The 15,852-nt window shown below is 30.8% G+C and overlaps 2 protein-coding genes across 7 annotated transcripts; both read left to right on the top strand.

Moving 5' to 3' along the window:
- Positions 1-1,614: 1,614 nt before the first annotated feature.
- Positions 1,615-8,816, top strand: LOC116849696 (cilia- and flagella-associated protein 410). 5 transcript variants are annotated; one of them, XM_032827094.1, is made up of 10 exons: positions 1,620-1,887; positions 2,223-2,288; positions 3,436-3,603; positions 3,680-3,839; positions 4,155-4,226; positions 4,393-4,509; positions 4,861-4,965; positions 5,395-5,670; positions 6,146-6,238; positions 6,357-8,816. In XM_032827094.1, the coding sequence occupies exons 1-10, from the start codon at positions 1,808-1,810 to the stop codon at positions 6,465-6,467; spliced, it is 1,248 nt and encodes a 415-aa protein (XP_032682985.1). In that variant the 5' UTR covers positions 1,620-1,807; the 3' UTR covers positions 6,468-8,816. The 5 variants fall into 5 exon arrangements, with proteins under 5 accessions (XP_032682989.1, XP_032682986.1, XP_032682987.1 ...); XM_032827095.1 differs by lacking the exon at positions 4,155-4,226 and having other exon boundaries at positions 1,619-1,887; XM_032827096.1 differs by lacking the exon at positions 4,861-4,965 and having other exon boundaries at positions 1,619-1,887.
- Positions 8,817-10,418: 1,602 nt separating this feature from the next.
- Positions 10,419-12,602, top strand: LOC116849703 (sugar transporter SWEET1). Of its 2 annotated transcripts, none has more exons than XM_032827109.1 (6): positions 10,419-10,690; positions 11,184-11,261; positions 11,637-11,760; positions 11,883-12,038; positions 12,119-12,238; positions 12,332-12,602. In XM_032827109.1, exons 1-6 carry the CDS (start codon positions 10,614-10,616, stop codon positions 12,443-12,445), a joined length of 669 nt encoding a protein of 222 aa, XP_032683000.1. In that variant the 5' UTR covers positions 10,419-10,613; the 3' UTR covers positions 12,446-12,602. The 2 variants fall into 2 exon arrangements, with proteins under 2 accessions (XP_032683000.1, XP_032683001.1); XM_032827110.1 differs by lacking the exon at positions 10,419-10,690 and adding an exon at positions 10,699-10,825.
- The last annotated feature ends 3,250 nt before the right edge of the window (positions 12,603-15,852 follow it).

The following is a 15,852-nucleotide window of genomic DNA, read 5'->3' as shown; positions in this document are numbered from 1 at the left end:
AATTTATAAGAAAGGACATAATAATGTCCACTAATTTTCATCAAATAAATAGAAAGAAAACCTGATTGACACAGTTCGCCGAATATCTTAACAATGTTAGGCCAACAGTGTCTTCCTAATCAATATTGATTTTGACTAAATCCCACCACAAAAGATTTGTTTTTTTCTCGAAGAACTTTCTGAACCAGTGTACATTCGGTTACTAAACGGTAGTTACACATTTTCCCGAATGAAGTTGCAACATTCTTGGTTGTCACAAATTAAGAAACACTGCTGATGCGTTCGCGTTGTAATCAGTTGACAGAAGTCGAAGTGACACGTCAGCGAGTGGCCATGCGTTGTCATATAGCAAGATGACTTAGCGATTTTCTTGCCCGATAAATGGTTTCTCTTACTCCAACGCATCGCTCAAATTGATGAGTTGCTGTTGGTAGCAATCCGTCGTAACTGTTCCTCCCGGTTTCAGCAGCTCATAATAGAATATACCCTTTTTTAGTCTTACTAGATACAGAACAAAATCTTCTTGGTGTCGATATTGGACTTTATAGTGGATATCGTCAGTTAGCTAGGATCTACCCATGACTTTTCGCGCTTGAGCTTGTATAGGATTCACTTTTTATCACTTGTAATGCAAAAAATTCTTCTGTTTGAACCAACTGAGCAACAGTGCGGTGTCGTACTAGCGCACTTTGCTCTCCTCATTCAATTTATACGGTATCCATTTTTTTTTCTTTTGAATCTTTCTCATTTAATACAAACGATCGGAAATAGCTTTTTAGCTAACTCTCAGCTATTCTACAAGTTCTTTTTGGGTTTTGATTTTATAATGTCTGCAGCTCGTTTGACTCAAACTTGAGTTCGTTCAGAATATGGTTGGTTTTTCAGATCAAAATCTCCATCGTGAAATTTTTTACACCAATTTTTTACATGTTGCGTAATTTATGAATTTTATCAAGTCAACGTGAAAACGTGCTAATACATTCGAAAGTATTCCGGGTTAAACTGTTGCAATAGTGGTACTTGAAAAGTTGAAGAGTCTTTTAAATATAAAAGACATCCGACGCTACAACTAAACTGAAAATCCAGGAAAAACGCACTTTGGTTTCAAATATTCCAACTTGTCAACTTTTATTTCAAATATTCCAACTTTCGTGTGCGTGCGAATCGTTAATTTTTTTCTAATCAAACTGCTAAGTAGTTAGATAATATTTCAATCTATATATGTAGTGCAAGTTTCAAAGAATTCTTAATAAACTCATTGTTTTACAATCTTCTTAAACCGAACACAGATCATTGTTTCATTGTGAAAATTTGATAATTTATTCAGTATTTTTTAAACTAAATCACATTTTGTTTTGATTTGAATAGTTCACTTCTGAAGAGGTTAAAGGCCACGTAGTATAATAAATACGTTACATAATATCTCTGGGCAAGTAGCATATGTTACTTATCGATCGATATCGATTATGAAGCGATATATACGACCACAGTAGTGCACTTATTACGAAGAATTTTTACGCGTAATCGCACAATTTTCTTCCATGCCGCGTAGTACGTGTGCGCTCGCAGTAATACAGTGCGCATGAGCAGAAGCGGGAAGTCAGTGAAAGCGCTCGCAGCCTACTTCACGACTAGTCGTCGGTAAGCCATTATGGCGATCGGATAGAAGTCACGGTGGTGTCCGTTAGCTCGAAAAATTCACTGTGATGGTACACGTTCTCGCGTAGTGAATCGACTCGCAGTTTCCACTGCACGGAGGAACGTCGATTTTTTTATCGCGCAACGACGTACAAACACGAATGTCACGATGGTGAAGCTGACCGAGGAGATGGTCGTGGCTCGTACACGAATATCCGACTTCTCCGCCGTAAAGAAACTCAATTGCTGGTGAGTATTTACGTCGCGACGGTGTTTTCGACGGCGAGACGTCACCCGCGAGTGAGTCCGCGACAATAGCTACAGCGCAATCGACGCGTTCGTTCGTGTTCGCTGTGTAAAAATCGCGCGGCAAAGTTAGCGAATCTTCGTACATACGCTGCTGTGGGAAAAAAGGAAATGTCATTATGATCAGCCAAGCGCGACTAACTGCTATGTCCGTGATATGACATACAAAGGAACGCGGGCAAGAGTATTCGGTGTGAATTGCGTAGAGAATCTTGCTGTCTCGTGTGAAAAAGTCACGACACGGAGTCCTGTTAAATGTACTTTTTTGTTTCCTACAGGGGAACAGAATTAACGGATGTTAGCATCTTGAGGAGAATGAAGAATGTGGAGGTATTGTCATTGAGGTAAGTCGTAAGTCATCGAAATTAATCACAGAGACAATTATCAAAACAAGAAAACTACTGCTACGAATCTGTTGTATAATTTTAATCCTCTACGATATCAGCTCAGCGAATTGAGCATCAACTGCAGACCATAATTGCCTGCAATTTTAATTATATGCATTGAAATGAAGTCACTCTATCGAATACGCTAATGATCTAAGATATTTCTCATCCCGTGAAAACACAGAGGCTGTAACGTGTTCCTAATTTGGACATGATCGTATTAAACTCATGGTCACAGCCCACAACTTCAGAAGTTGTTCTGCCCACACGTGCTTTGAATTCATTGTGATTTATCTGATTAACATTGAAACGTACAAATCGCAGACCTGAGATCCTACTTCAGAATAAAAATTGAAAGAGCTGTTGTTTCTCATATTTAACAGTAAATATAACAGTAAATATGCATTACTATCTGATACAGTATCAAATTAGCCTGATTCTGTAAAGAAACACAAGAAGAGAAATGAAAGTGTACATAACTTCTACTTTTGAACATAAAGATGTAGCTCTGAGGAGATGTGTAGAAATTGTGTTCATGAATGTGACTTTCTCTTTCAATGTCTCATTGCAAATTCAGCATAATGTCATAATTTCAACACTCATACTAACAGCATTTGTACATTCTTCTATATTTATGCATATTTATATTCTAATCATCATAAATGCAATATATGTAAGATAATGTTATTTCAATAAGAAGAAACAATATTTTTTACATAGTATTAAATTAAATGAAATAAAGTAAAGTGTTAATAGAATAATAATAATAATAGTATGTAAATAATAGTTTCTTCCTATTATTTACATACCAATATCAAATTTGTTTTGATTTACATTCTCATATTATATATTCTGTACAAATGTGAAATAAAAAAGGATTGAGTTGATAAAAATATCTTGCACTTTTTTTACATTAAAGTATATAAATTGTTATATACTATGTATAAATTATTATATAATATATATAAATTAATATCAATTGGAATTATTAACATTAATATCTTTCATTATCTTACCTAAAAAACTATTCAATTGAGATAGTTAGTTTATAATGAATAAATTTTTCTAATGACAAATAAATAATTATGTTCTTATTTATTTTCAGTATAAATAATATTAATACACTTGCCGATTTTCAATATTGCCACAAGCTTCAGGATTTATTTATAAGAAGAAACAATATCAAGGATTTAAATGAGATTTGCTATCTTCAAGGATTACCTAATTTACGGAATTTGTGGCTTGGTGAGAATCCGTGTGCGGAGAAAGAAGGGTAAATATTTTACGCGAAAAACGCGAAAACGTATACAATAAAAAAATATAGGGAGTTTCATCTGTTGTCTTTGTAGATATCGATTATCAGTGCTTCGAACTTTACCAAATCTCGAGAAATTAGATGATAAAGGAGTATCACCTGAAGAAATACAGACTGCAATGGCGATAGGACGACCTTTGGTGCATCCTCTTGAAATGGATACTTCTCCACAGTCAGACGCAGTAAGCCCAGATGTAAGAATAAAGTTCAAATAACATCTAATAAAATAACGAAAAATCGGTGGACAAAACATCGTGGTGGTAGAATACTATTTATTATTGTCATGAAACCATTCCCATGAGCTATATTCATAAAAAAAATGGGTTTGTTTATACATTATTATCCTTGCGTGCGCGCTTTATGTAATATTAAAATTAATAGCCACACATTTAACCATTATTAAAATTTTACATACACATGATAACGAATTATATCAGATTAAAAGATCCTTTACATGTAAACGTATTTTTAACAATTATTAAAATACTAAATGACATTTACTAAATTAGGAAATACCAATTGAATATATTGAAGAAACTGAAACGGAACAGCCTAGGAGATACAGTTCTTGTAGCGATCAGGTAATATCATAATATCATAGCTTACTGCATTCTTCATTTTTTCTCTTTGCTGATTTTATTTGTGTGCATTGTGACTAAAATGGATTGTTTAGTGACTTATGAGATGTTTACCGTATGATATAATTAAAGTCGGACAATGCACGTACATGTAGAAATGTTCTTTCAGAGAAGTTTTGACGAGACGCAACAGTCGCACGAAGAATATGACCCTGACAGAAGAAACGCAAATTATAGTGCGTCATCGTCCCATCATTACTCACAAAATAATCAGTATGCATATGAGGTCAGTCATGTATATCATTATGCAACAAAGATAAAAATAGTGTCTCTTAATAATTATTTTCAAATTTAAATTACTTTCTCTATTATTAATGGATCATAACTATTCATATTACGAATCTTTTTATTATTATTATATAATTTTTAATGCTATGTTTTTGACGCCATGTTTTCATATTTCTTAAACAAGGAAACTTAATTAATCCACTAATTTTTCTTTACTGCCTCATAATAATTACATTGAGGATCGCTTCTCAAATGTAGACAATAACTTTGAACTTTGAATCTTACCCTTTAAACTTTAATCCTTAAACTACTTAACTACTTTAGTCTTATCACCTGATTACACTAACAGCTACAGAATGGACAATCAAAGAAACACAGCAAAGATGATACTGTGCGTACAGAGTTGCGTAGCAACAATGAGACTGCGGCCACTAACACTCTTGAAATATCCAAGGTACATTCATTATAGTTGCACATTGTTGACGCAAGATAGTAATTCGTTTATAAGTATTTTTTGTGCTTCCTATCATTCATGTTATCTTCGTCATATTAAAAGAATCGCATAGAATGCATTTGCAGTATTGCTTATCATTCATAAACACAATTAAGTAAAACGTCCAATACATTTACTGAAATATCTTTTCATTTGTAGCTGAATGCGCCGCTTTAATATAACTCAACTCGGGGAATATTCAACGATAATTAATTTTTTCCTTTCTTTTTTTTATCGCCATCATTTAACTTAATTTTATATTTTGGTGTTATCAGTTTATTCTAATTTATTTTAGTTATTAATTATACATCATAACATAAAGTTTTTATAATTAAAATGAAATTTCTACTTTGAAACCATTTTTTGAGTTTATAAAAAACTATGTTTCAGGATTATGATGAACGCCCAGTAGTATCGCGACATAACGGAGATTACGACGAAAGGCGAGGTTATTCCGATTACAGCGGGAACGAAGTATCTCAGCGTGTTTATACATCAACACCCCAACATCGTACACAATATGTTGCCAATGAATCCGCAGATGATAGACGTAGTGAAAGAAATAACTCTTATGACTACGATGACAGAATAAAATTAGAGTATGAAGATTCGCAATCTCAGCTATCGCAACAAACAAGGAGAATGGCAATTAATAATGTCGAAAGGGTGAGGTATAGAGATGATTACAGAGTGACTCAAAAGTCGATTACTATTTTGAATTTGAATCAGCAATCGATTTTTGAATCATCCTGTACGTGATATTCTGTGAATATATATATATATATCATCCTGTATATTATGTCAAATGATAAGCTCAATGCAATTCACAAAGTTTACTTAAAGTGCTTGTTTACATCGATCGTTTGATATACATGCCAAATAGTAACTTTCTATTAAATTAATTTTAACGATTTATGTAAATTATAATGTATGTGATGTACTGTGCCGGGGCTATACGTATCAAGATATACTAATTGAATACATTATTATTTACACGCATCATCGAAATGAAGATAAAATCAATATAAAATTACTAATTATGCATATTAAGCGATCGATGTAAACAAAATCACTAATAAAGTAAAAGATTAAAATATTCACGAGGATATTTAATAAAACTAATTTTTTTTTATGTCTACAGGAAGATACTAGTCAAGTACCTGGCTGGGTAAAACATACTGATAAGGACAAATGCAGATCTCAATTTCATTATCACAGACGACCAGTAACAAGGGTATGTTTGTCATTATCTTAGAGCGCAATTATTACATATAATACATATTATTACATATTATTACACATTGTATATTTCGTATCATATATCATTAGTATGCTCATTTTTCTTCGTTTAGAATTCGAATATATTGTCCGCTGTATTGTGCCTGGTCAAAGAATTGGACTACCCGAGTCTGGAAGTGGTAGAAATGGCTGTTAGAAATCGAATGGATGAACTGGAAGAATGATGTTTCTGACACCGTCCCCAAAATCCACAGGGGACGGTCGCTTTCTCTCATATTGGCAGCATGTCTTCCGTTCCCAGCCCGGAATTCTCCGACTCTCTTGATTCAACAATAACTCCTAACCAATACACTGATAACGATGGAAATTATAACAATCACGAGCAGTACGTAATCGACCGTCAGTTATTGGACGAGAATAACGAGAAATGTCAAATTCGACGCAACGGATGTGCCGAAAAAGTTTGCTCAATACAAAGTCCAAAAACCGTCTCTATTGACCCAAGCCCAAGATTGCTCAGAAGTAATCAGTCCGTGTATAAAATTAAAGACTCTGTATTAGATAATCTGCCGCCGGGAAATTACGAAGAGAGGAAGAGCAACGACGTAAGACGCGTGGCGAGCAGTGATAGTATTCCTCGCGGTAACTATAACAATGTTGTTCTAAGCCAGGGATGCAGAGTTCTGAGCCAAGACTGCGTGAGAAGATCAAAAAGCCTGGATGTTAGAAATACAATTACGCCCCTTCGTTATATTCAATCGGCGAAAGGAACGTGGACGTATAATTTGTAAGTTAGATTGCAAATTTAATGAATTGCTTTCCTGAAATAATGACCTAAATCTTTGTAAATGCGACTTTTCTTCTTTCTCTCTCTCTTAACGAACTCTTTGGAGTGGAAAGAATAGAATTTAAATTAAAAACAGATTAGTAATTGGTACAATTTTTTCTCTTTTTTTTTTAAGATAGAAGATTAGTCTCACCCAACGTTATTTCAGGAGAGAGATATATATGTAAAATTTACAAATGATTGTGATATTTCTACAAGGACTAAAGAAATGAATTTAATTGTCTTAATATATTTGTGTATTACGCGCGTACATTTGGAACATGTTGAGATAATAATTTCTGTTAATAGGAAATGTTAAAGTTAAATCTAGCGAATTCTTGGTTGTACAAGCATACAGAAATTTGATATTTTATACTTAAATAATTTTCCTCATCATCTGTTAAGTGTTTCAAAATTTTATTCCCGATACAAAAAAAATCTGTCTTAATAATTTATATTTTAAAATTTAAATATATCCGCGACAGACACGAGACCTTTCAGATATATATATACAAATTGTTAAATATACACGTTATAAATACCTCTACCTTATGTATAAAACATAGAATCAAAGTTAAATTATATGCTCTATCAAATATTTTCTGAGCAAGAACACGTTCCGTGTTTTTACGCGAGCAAGAAAAATTACTTGAATCAGTGATACTCTTTGTGGATCGACGTTTAAAAAGTGCAATAATTTATACAATAAAATATAATGCGAATGTATGTATATATGTAGAACATAATTTCGTATGCAAAAAGTATTCTATAAACGGCTTTGTTTAAATGTATGTACATTTTCCACATATATAATCTAATAATTTACAATCGAGATATCTTCGTACGTCTATGCTTAAAAATGTACATATAAGAAAGCAAAAATATTCTATAGATAGCATTTTTTTTAATTTGTTAATGCAATTGCGGATACGTACATTAATCTTTTTTTTTCTAACTTTCTTCTCTTCTTGAGCACTGTTATATGAGAAAAAGGTAATTTGATTACAACTTAAATTGTTTTAAAAAAATTGTACTTAATGAATAGTAAAATAACGAACAAGGGAGATGACGAGAAGTAAGATAACTAGATAAGAATGTGTATTATAGATTAACTTTAGACTGACGAACAAGTAGAACATATTTTTTTGAGACAAACCCTTCTTACATTACATTAACTGTTAACTATATGGCAAAAGCAGAAAACAACATAAGAAATTAAATTTATTCGGCAATCAGTACACCGTTCCAACCAAGTAAGCCAGCAACTTATGATAATTAGTATTAAGACGTTTTATAATAATGTAAAACACAACGGCTTTTGTTACCTAGAACCGTCCATTTACATTACTTTGTAACGAGTACGCAATGTTACTTTATTGTATGTAATTACAAAGCTGATTACTATAATTCAATATGAGACACCAAGTTTACATAAAGTAACAATCCTTCAACAATTGAAATAATGTTAAGTATTTTTTATATATTCTCACACATCTTGTATATTTTATCTGCAATGAACGCGCTATGAACATTATAAATTTGTGTTTATGACAAATTAGTTTTGAAGTCTATATTGTTGTTGATGTCTTCACAAAAAATGAACTTGAAATAATTTATTAACTTGTCAAGCAAATGAGAAATTGTATCTGCCAACGTATCTAATCTGTTCAAATTGTTAATTTAAGTTTACATCGTGCTTCATGTAAATATATACACTTCCATTGAAGCATTAAACCTGTCTACACTATGAACTATGAAAAATTAACTTTACATTTTACCTTACTTTGTATCCTCTCATTTTGTTAATATTTTACATATCCCTGACATTAAAGATGACGTATTTTTTCCGAAAATGAAATTAAATAATGCGAGTCTTTCAAACTAATTTTATGATCTGATATTCTTCTTAGAATGTTAAAAAAATTTTGAAATTTACTCAAAAAATTTAATGCATTTAAATAATTAATTTAAAAAAGTACAGCTTTTTAATAATTAATTAATAATTAGAAAGGTTGATAGTAATAATTATTTAATATGTTAAAATTAAATTAAAACATTAAAAAGTTAAGACTTCTGGTATTCACATAGTCCATCTCTTTTTAATGACGTAAAAAGCAAGGAAACACATGCTAAAAAATTCTTGAAAAATACATCGAGATAAAAAAGATATATCTACAAAATGATACTTGCAATCAATCAAGTACACCTCTAAAATATTCCGAACACTTTCCTTTTGCACTAATATTAATAAATAACAATTAATAAATTAATATGACATGCAATCTTCTTTTTAATCTAATTTCCTCATTATTATCATATATTATTATATTATTAATATATAATATAATAATATATTATTCTGTCATATAGTATAATTTTATGATCATTTATTGTTAGAACAAAAGAAAAATGTATGGAATATTTTAAAGGCGTACTTAATCGATTGCAAATATCATTTTATGGATATAAGCGAGGTTTCGCGGTGATAACGATAAAATACACCTATAGCCCTATTCTGTAATTCGTTATTGGAGATAACGACAGTTTCGTTACCGTTGCGCTTTTCTACGATAAAAAAGCTGTGCAACGATACGATATCTATCGTTAACTGCATTTAACGAGTTACATAATCGCATTGCTGGTTCGTGCCCGTTGTATGTACTTCCGTACATTGATAGTAAGTTAGAAAAGGATAGATGTCCAATCGCTCGCCTCGATAATGCTGTGATAATGGCTTAGTTTACATCGTGCACTTGATACGCGTACTAAATAGTAACTTTCTATTAGATAATCTTAATATTGACAATGCATATCAACGGCGACGCGTTCAATCAATACAATACATTTTCTTGATGAATATTATACCAGCTTAATATACCGTTGTTTATATATATCGTCGGTATTAAGATTATCTAATAGAAAGTTACTATTTAGTACGCGTATCAAGTGCACGATGTAAACTAATAGCGAATTCGGTAGCTTGCACTAGTGCGCACTGAGTGCGCATTAAGGCTTGTTTACAGTACATTCTTATATTTAAGATCGTGTCTTAAATACATATTTAAAAACATTTTAACTAATAAAATGATTCGTACGGATGTTATACATATCATATTATGGTTAAAAATATTTGAGAATTTATTTGAGAATTATTTAAGACAATTTTTAAATATAATAACATACTATGAACAAGCCTTAGTGCGCACTCAGTGCACACTAGTGCAAGCAACCGAATTCGCTATAAGCCATTGTCTGATACGCGTATCAAATGCACGATGTAAACCAGGCCAGAGGCCGCGCGCGCGCATGCGTTCTCAGATTTCTTTCGGTTAGCAACACAATAAAGCACTAATGTAACGCTGACTGGCGCAGATTTCTGTTGACTACAGCAGAGTGTGGTCAATTGATCTATTAGCGCGAATAAAGTGACAAGGGTAATTTATGACCCTGACTTGTAGATTCAATTGCATGCCTATCTGACATTGAAAGCAATCAGCAAGCGTTACGACATAACAAACTACAAAGAGGCAGTGGATCGAGCAAAATGATTTTAGAAGAATATAAGGAAATTGTAGGATCGTGTGCCGCATACATCACGATGTTACAAATGTTAGCCGGAACGTAAGTGTTAAACGTAATAAATTTTCTACTTATATCACGTCTTCTCTTTCAGTAATTATGACTATATCTCGATTGTTATCACAGTGAAGAAATTTATCCAATAATAAATAATAAAATCAGATTTGATTGAATATGGTGAGCAAATGAAAATTAAAATATCAATATTTTTTTAATAAATATATTTACGAATACTGGATTTATTTTTATACTTAAAATTTATTAATTTTAAATATTATCAAATGTTATATAAAATATTAAAAAATGAATTAAAAACATTAAAAATCATTTCATAGCATATGCATATATTATGATAACAAAAGCATGTATTTTCTTATTTTGTAACTTCTCATTTAAATATTTTCTTGATAATAAATAATGATATGCAAGTTGTTTCTTGAAATTTCATGATATATGTTTTAATGAAACTTATTTTGCTTTACAAGCTATAAATAAATATATCATTTTAATGTATCATATTTTTTACAATTTGTAGAGTCATATGTAAAGATATATACCAGAAAAGTACATCTAAAGGTGTTGATCCAATGCCCTTTGTTGGTGCCATAGGAGTGTAAGTATATATATTTTTCTAAAAAATATATGAAACATTTGTTAATAGTAATTAAATTAAATATATATTGCAAAGTTTTATTATATAAAATTTTACAATATAATATACTTTTTATGATAAAATTTTATACAATAAAAATATACACCATGTGTTTCTTAAATATTGTCCAGTATTTTAGAAGTTGATACTTGAGATCATTTCAGACAATACATATTTACAAAACCGTATGTTCATATGAACTTTTCTTCATAAAACAATGTTAAAAATCAACTTTTAAAATATTGAGCAGTACTTAAGCAACATAGATGTTAATCTACATATGTTAAGAGAAATTAAAAATAATATATATACTAAATTAGTTAATTAACTTTGTAGATGTATATTGATGCTTCGATATGCATTGATGTTAGATGATCCTGCAATGATAAATGTTAATGTATTTGGTATTGTTACAAATACAGCATATATGATAGTATATTACTATTTTGCTCCAAACAAGGTATATATATGTATATATATATATATATATGCCTACAGATAAATATTTTATTAAGATATGTTTGATTTATAGTCTGTTAAAGCTGGATTGATTATTTATTATGAAATATTTTGTTTTTTTAGAGAAATATACTAAACCTAATAGGCAAAGCAACATTATTTGTCATATTCTTCCTTGTGTATGCACAAATAGAACATCCATCAAATGTTGAATTTAGGTTTGGCATAGCGGTTACTGTACTTCTCCTTTTTTTAATTGCATCTCCTCTTGTACATCTTGTAAGATAACCAACGTTTTTACATATATAACTGTCTGAATCATTAAAAATATATATATAAAAAACTCACTCACTTTTTAGGGGGAAATCATAAAAACAAAAAACACGGACATACTTCCATTTCCACTTATATTCATGGGGACTTTAGTTTCCTTCAGCTGGTTATTGTACGGTTTTATCATTGACAATGCTTTCATTATGGTAAGTATCTTTGTTATCTAGTTGCATAAAATATTTTGGTACGTAAAATATTCTACTAATATACATTACAAATTATTGTATATATTTTAATAGTTCCAGAATGCAGTTGGTCTTACGCTTAGTATAATTCAACTATCTCTTTTTGCAATATTTCCGTCAGGAAATTCAGAGGATAGACTGTTAAGCAAGCAAAGAAAAGAAGATTGAATAGGGCTTTCAAAAAAGACATATTTGTTGCAAAATTAAAGTTATATTCTTATAAAATATTTATCTTATAAAGTATTTATAAAATAGCAACAATTTTATTAGTGATTGTATATATACATAAAATGAGTTTTAGTTTGGATTACAACTTTTTACTATACACGTCTACAATATACGTTATCGACAACGATTATAGTTCGAGCAGCGTAAAATTGGCTCCACGCATTTCTCTACTTGCTTCACATAGTAATGTAAAACAAAATTAAAGAAACAACACACACACATGTTGGATACTAACGTACTAAAAGTGTATATCTCCTCATATTTAAAATATTCTTACGAAGAAATATAGGTTGATATTTATAGTCGAATCTTATATTTAAGATCGTCTTAAGTTTATTTTTAAATGCTATATGGATCGTTTTATTAACTACAAAATATCTAAAGATAAATTTAAGACAATTTTTAATACAAGTTCCGACTATGAATACCGGCCATAAGTACGTTATTATTCTATAAGAACATATCAATTTTTCGCTTCTGACGTCTTCAAATAAGGACAGCCATAGCGAGGATAGCCTTAAATAACGTGAGAAGTGAGGATACTAAAAATTCTTACGAAATGCGTTAAAATAAAAAGACATATTAGATGCGTTCAGCGAACTCAACAGTTGCACAACAGTTGAGCAATTCGCCAATGTAATTAGTCTAGATTTAGGGATCTGACAGTATGAAACAATAATCGCTGATTGCTCACTAAGCGCTTTTTCCGCTAAATTCACAAAATGATACTTACGATCGATTAAGTATACTTCTAAAATATTCCGTATACTTTTTGTTTTAACAATCAATAATTGTAAAATTAATATAACAGAATAATAAGGAAATTAGCTTAAAAAAAGGTATGTCATGTTATAGTTATTTATTGATTGTTAGAGGAAAGGAAAGTGTTTGAAATATATTTTGAAAGTGCTTAATAGATTGTGTCATTTTATGAATATATTTTTTTATCTCGACATATTTTGCAAGAATTTTTATGCGTTTTCTCGCTTCTGATGTCATTAAAAAAATATAGACGATGTGAGTACTCAGGAACCTTAAAAATTTATTGAAACTTGTATTATATATAAGTTGAAATATTTTATAACTCTTCGCACAATTAAAAAAAGATTAACTATTTGAAAGACTATTTAGATTGATTAAATATCAGTGTGTTGTATCTTTACTTTTGTTTCATATTACTATATAAAACAAATATGGAAATGTGTATAAGATCATTTTCATGCTGCTCGACTAATTACAATTGCCGTCGATAATCCATATCGCATAAGTAAAAAGTTATAACAATCTAAAACTTACCCTATATAGCTGTTACTTCTGTTATAAATTAAGTAAAACCATAGAATACAGAGACATTCCAAGTTGTTAAGCTCAAATTGAAAAGTATATATTTTAAATATATACTGTATAAAGTATATGTGTGTGTACTCTATATATTTTTTATTATAATTTAAATATGTGTGTGTGTTTAAATTATGTTAAAATATAGGTAGAAATTATATTAAAATATATATATAGAACATATACTTTATACAGTATATATTTAAATATATATACTTCTCAATTTGATTTACATATTTAGAAAGCATTTATTCATACAGCTAATATTCATATCTATCCGTAAGTTTTGCAAAGTTTTATTTCTCCGAATTTTAATATAAAGAAGAAATATGACAATAATACGCTCTTGGTACATGTAAGAAGGAGAGGGAAGAAATAGAAAGTACAAACTAAAAGTATTTTTTCTATCCACATTATTCTTGTAATACAGAAAAATATACAGAAGTTGTGAAATAAAATAAGTATTACATCTTACTTCTTATGTGAATGAATTGTGTACGCTAATTATAAGTGCCTTTATTTTATAATCGGTAAAGAACGGCTTAAGAAGTTTGTAAGATGAAATAAATATTAAGAATTCATTGAAACTTGAATTATTATATATTGTTACGTCCCGGAGTGGTCGGGAACGATAACTAAGATTATCGGAGCACGACGCAACTGTTTCACGGTTTCGAAGAGAGTGTCGCAGATACCGCATCAGATCGACGGCTGTAGCTCGTTCCTCTTTGTTTAAAAGAAACACGGTTACCGGACCCGAAGTCAACAACGATAAGAGCGGTCGCCCAGTAGACGATATTACTTTTTGGGTAGTGATGTTTAATGTCTATAATCATAGGGAGCGGTGCACTTGGACACGGTGCATTTGGACACAGCCAATCACAGCACCGTGTGATTAGAGACATTTGTAGGGTCCCTTGGAACAGCGACTTGTGATTGGACTGTGTCCAATTGCCCCTTGTCCAACTGATATACACCCATAATCATAATCATACGCATGTTATATTTTAATTAATCGCGAGTTAAGACACGATAACTTATAGTTAACTTACAAATAAGCGATAGATGCTATAGCGTAGAAATCTTTTAGAGAGGTATTTTAAAGAACATCAGTTTAATTAAAATTGGGAAGACAAGAGAGGATTCGGGAACCATGATACTTTTTTATTTAAAGTTCTCACGAACGGTTAACATAGTTGTTTATTCGATGTTTGATTATGGTATTTTTAGAAGAGAAAGAAAATAAAGTTTCTCATAGCGACGTTTCTCATGGCGTGTTGAATAAACATTTGTTTCGGTTATGAGATTGCTTAGATTTAGGTTACAGCAAAGATAACGGCTTGCCAGAATTTAATAGACAAAAATGTGTGAAGAATTTGAGATAAAGAAAATGATACAATAATTCTAATAAAGGCTCTTTCCGGTTGTACTGACATTGCTAGCAACTATTGCAAGGGAATAGAATAAAATAGTCTACAAATATCAGTTTAGTCAAAGAATCGAATAAAATTATTTTAAAAATGAGCACGATCGTTTATCCAAGGGGAAGGGTATGGGAGAGTAGTGACGGATACGTAACAATATAAATTGAAATATTTTTAATAATTGTTCGCGCAATTAGAAAAAGATTAAATATTCGAGAAGTGAAATATTTGAAATTAAAGTTGAAACTTTTTATACGTATTCCTTGGCGCTTGCGTGCTATTTTTAATTTCTGTTTTTAACTCTTTCCCATACAACATGCATATCTAAGGACTGTATTCATAATCAAATTCTGGTGCAAAGAATTATGATGCATGAATGATGTACATCAAGGCTCACACTTTGGTAATTTTATCTTGCAGGAGATTGTTCTCTGACTATAAACGTTCTGCAAGCACATGGTTTGCTGCGAAGCTGAAACAAGAAAATAAATTAAAGGAAAGAATCGGTCCAACAATATCTGCAGTCACAGACAATATGTAGATAATTAATCTTTTATTATATGTATACATATATATATATATATA

Source organism: Odontomachus brunneus, unplaced genomic scaffold (genome assembly GCF_010583005.1).
Source record: "Odontomachus brunneus isolate Ranch 3 - 2012 unplaced genomic scaffold, Obru_v1 Obru_scaffold_124, whole genome shotgun sequence".
Classification (NCBI taxonomy): domain Eukaryota; kingdom Metazoa; phylum Arthropoda; class Insecta; order Hymenoptera; family Formicidae; genus Odontomachus; species Odontomachus brunneus.
The sequence above is the reverse complement of the archived record's forward strand: the minus strand, read 5'-3'. Positions and strand labels throughout refer to the sequence as shown.

What these genes read in the sequence shown, in the direction of transcription:
- LOC116849696 (XM_032827094.1), top strand. Translation starts at nt 1,808, where the DNA reads ATGGTGAAGCTGACCGAGGAGATGGTCGTGGCTCGTACACGAATATCC. An exon ending in GTGGAGGTATTGTCATTGAG is followed by an intron (nt 2,289 to 3,435) that starts GTAAGTCGTAAG and finishes ATTTATTTTCAG; the next exon opens with TATAAATAATATTAATACAC. An exon ending in ACAGTTCTTGTAGCGATCAG is followed by an intron (nt 4,227 to 4,392) that starts GTAATATCATAA and finishes ATGTTCTTTCAG; the next exon opens with AGAAGTTTTGACGAGACGCA.
- LOC116849703 (XM_032827109.1), top strand. Translation starts at nt 10,614, where the DNA reads ATGATTTTAGAAGAATATAAGGAAATTGTAGGATCGTGTGCCGCATAC. An exon ending in TTACAAATGTTAGCCGGAAC is followed by an intron (nt 10,691 to 11,183) that starts GTAAGTGTTAAA and finishes TACAATTTGTAG; the next exon opens with AGTCATATGTAAAGATATAT. An exon ending in TTTGTTGGTGCCATAGGAGT is followed by an intron (nt 11,262 to 11,636) that starts GTAAGTATATAT and finishes TTAACTTTGTAG; the next exon opens with ATGTATATTGATGCTTCGAT.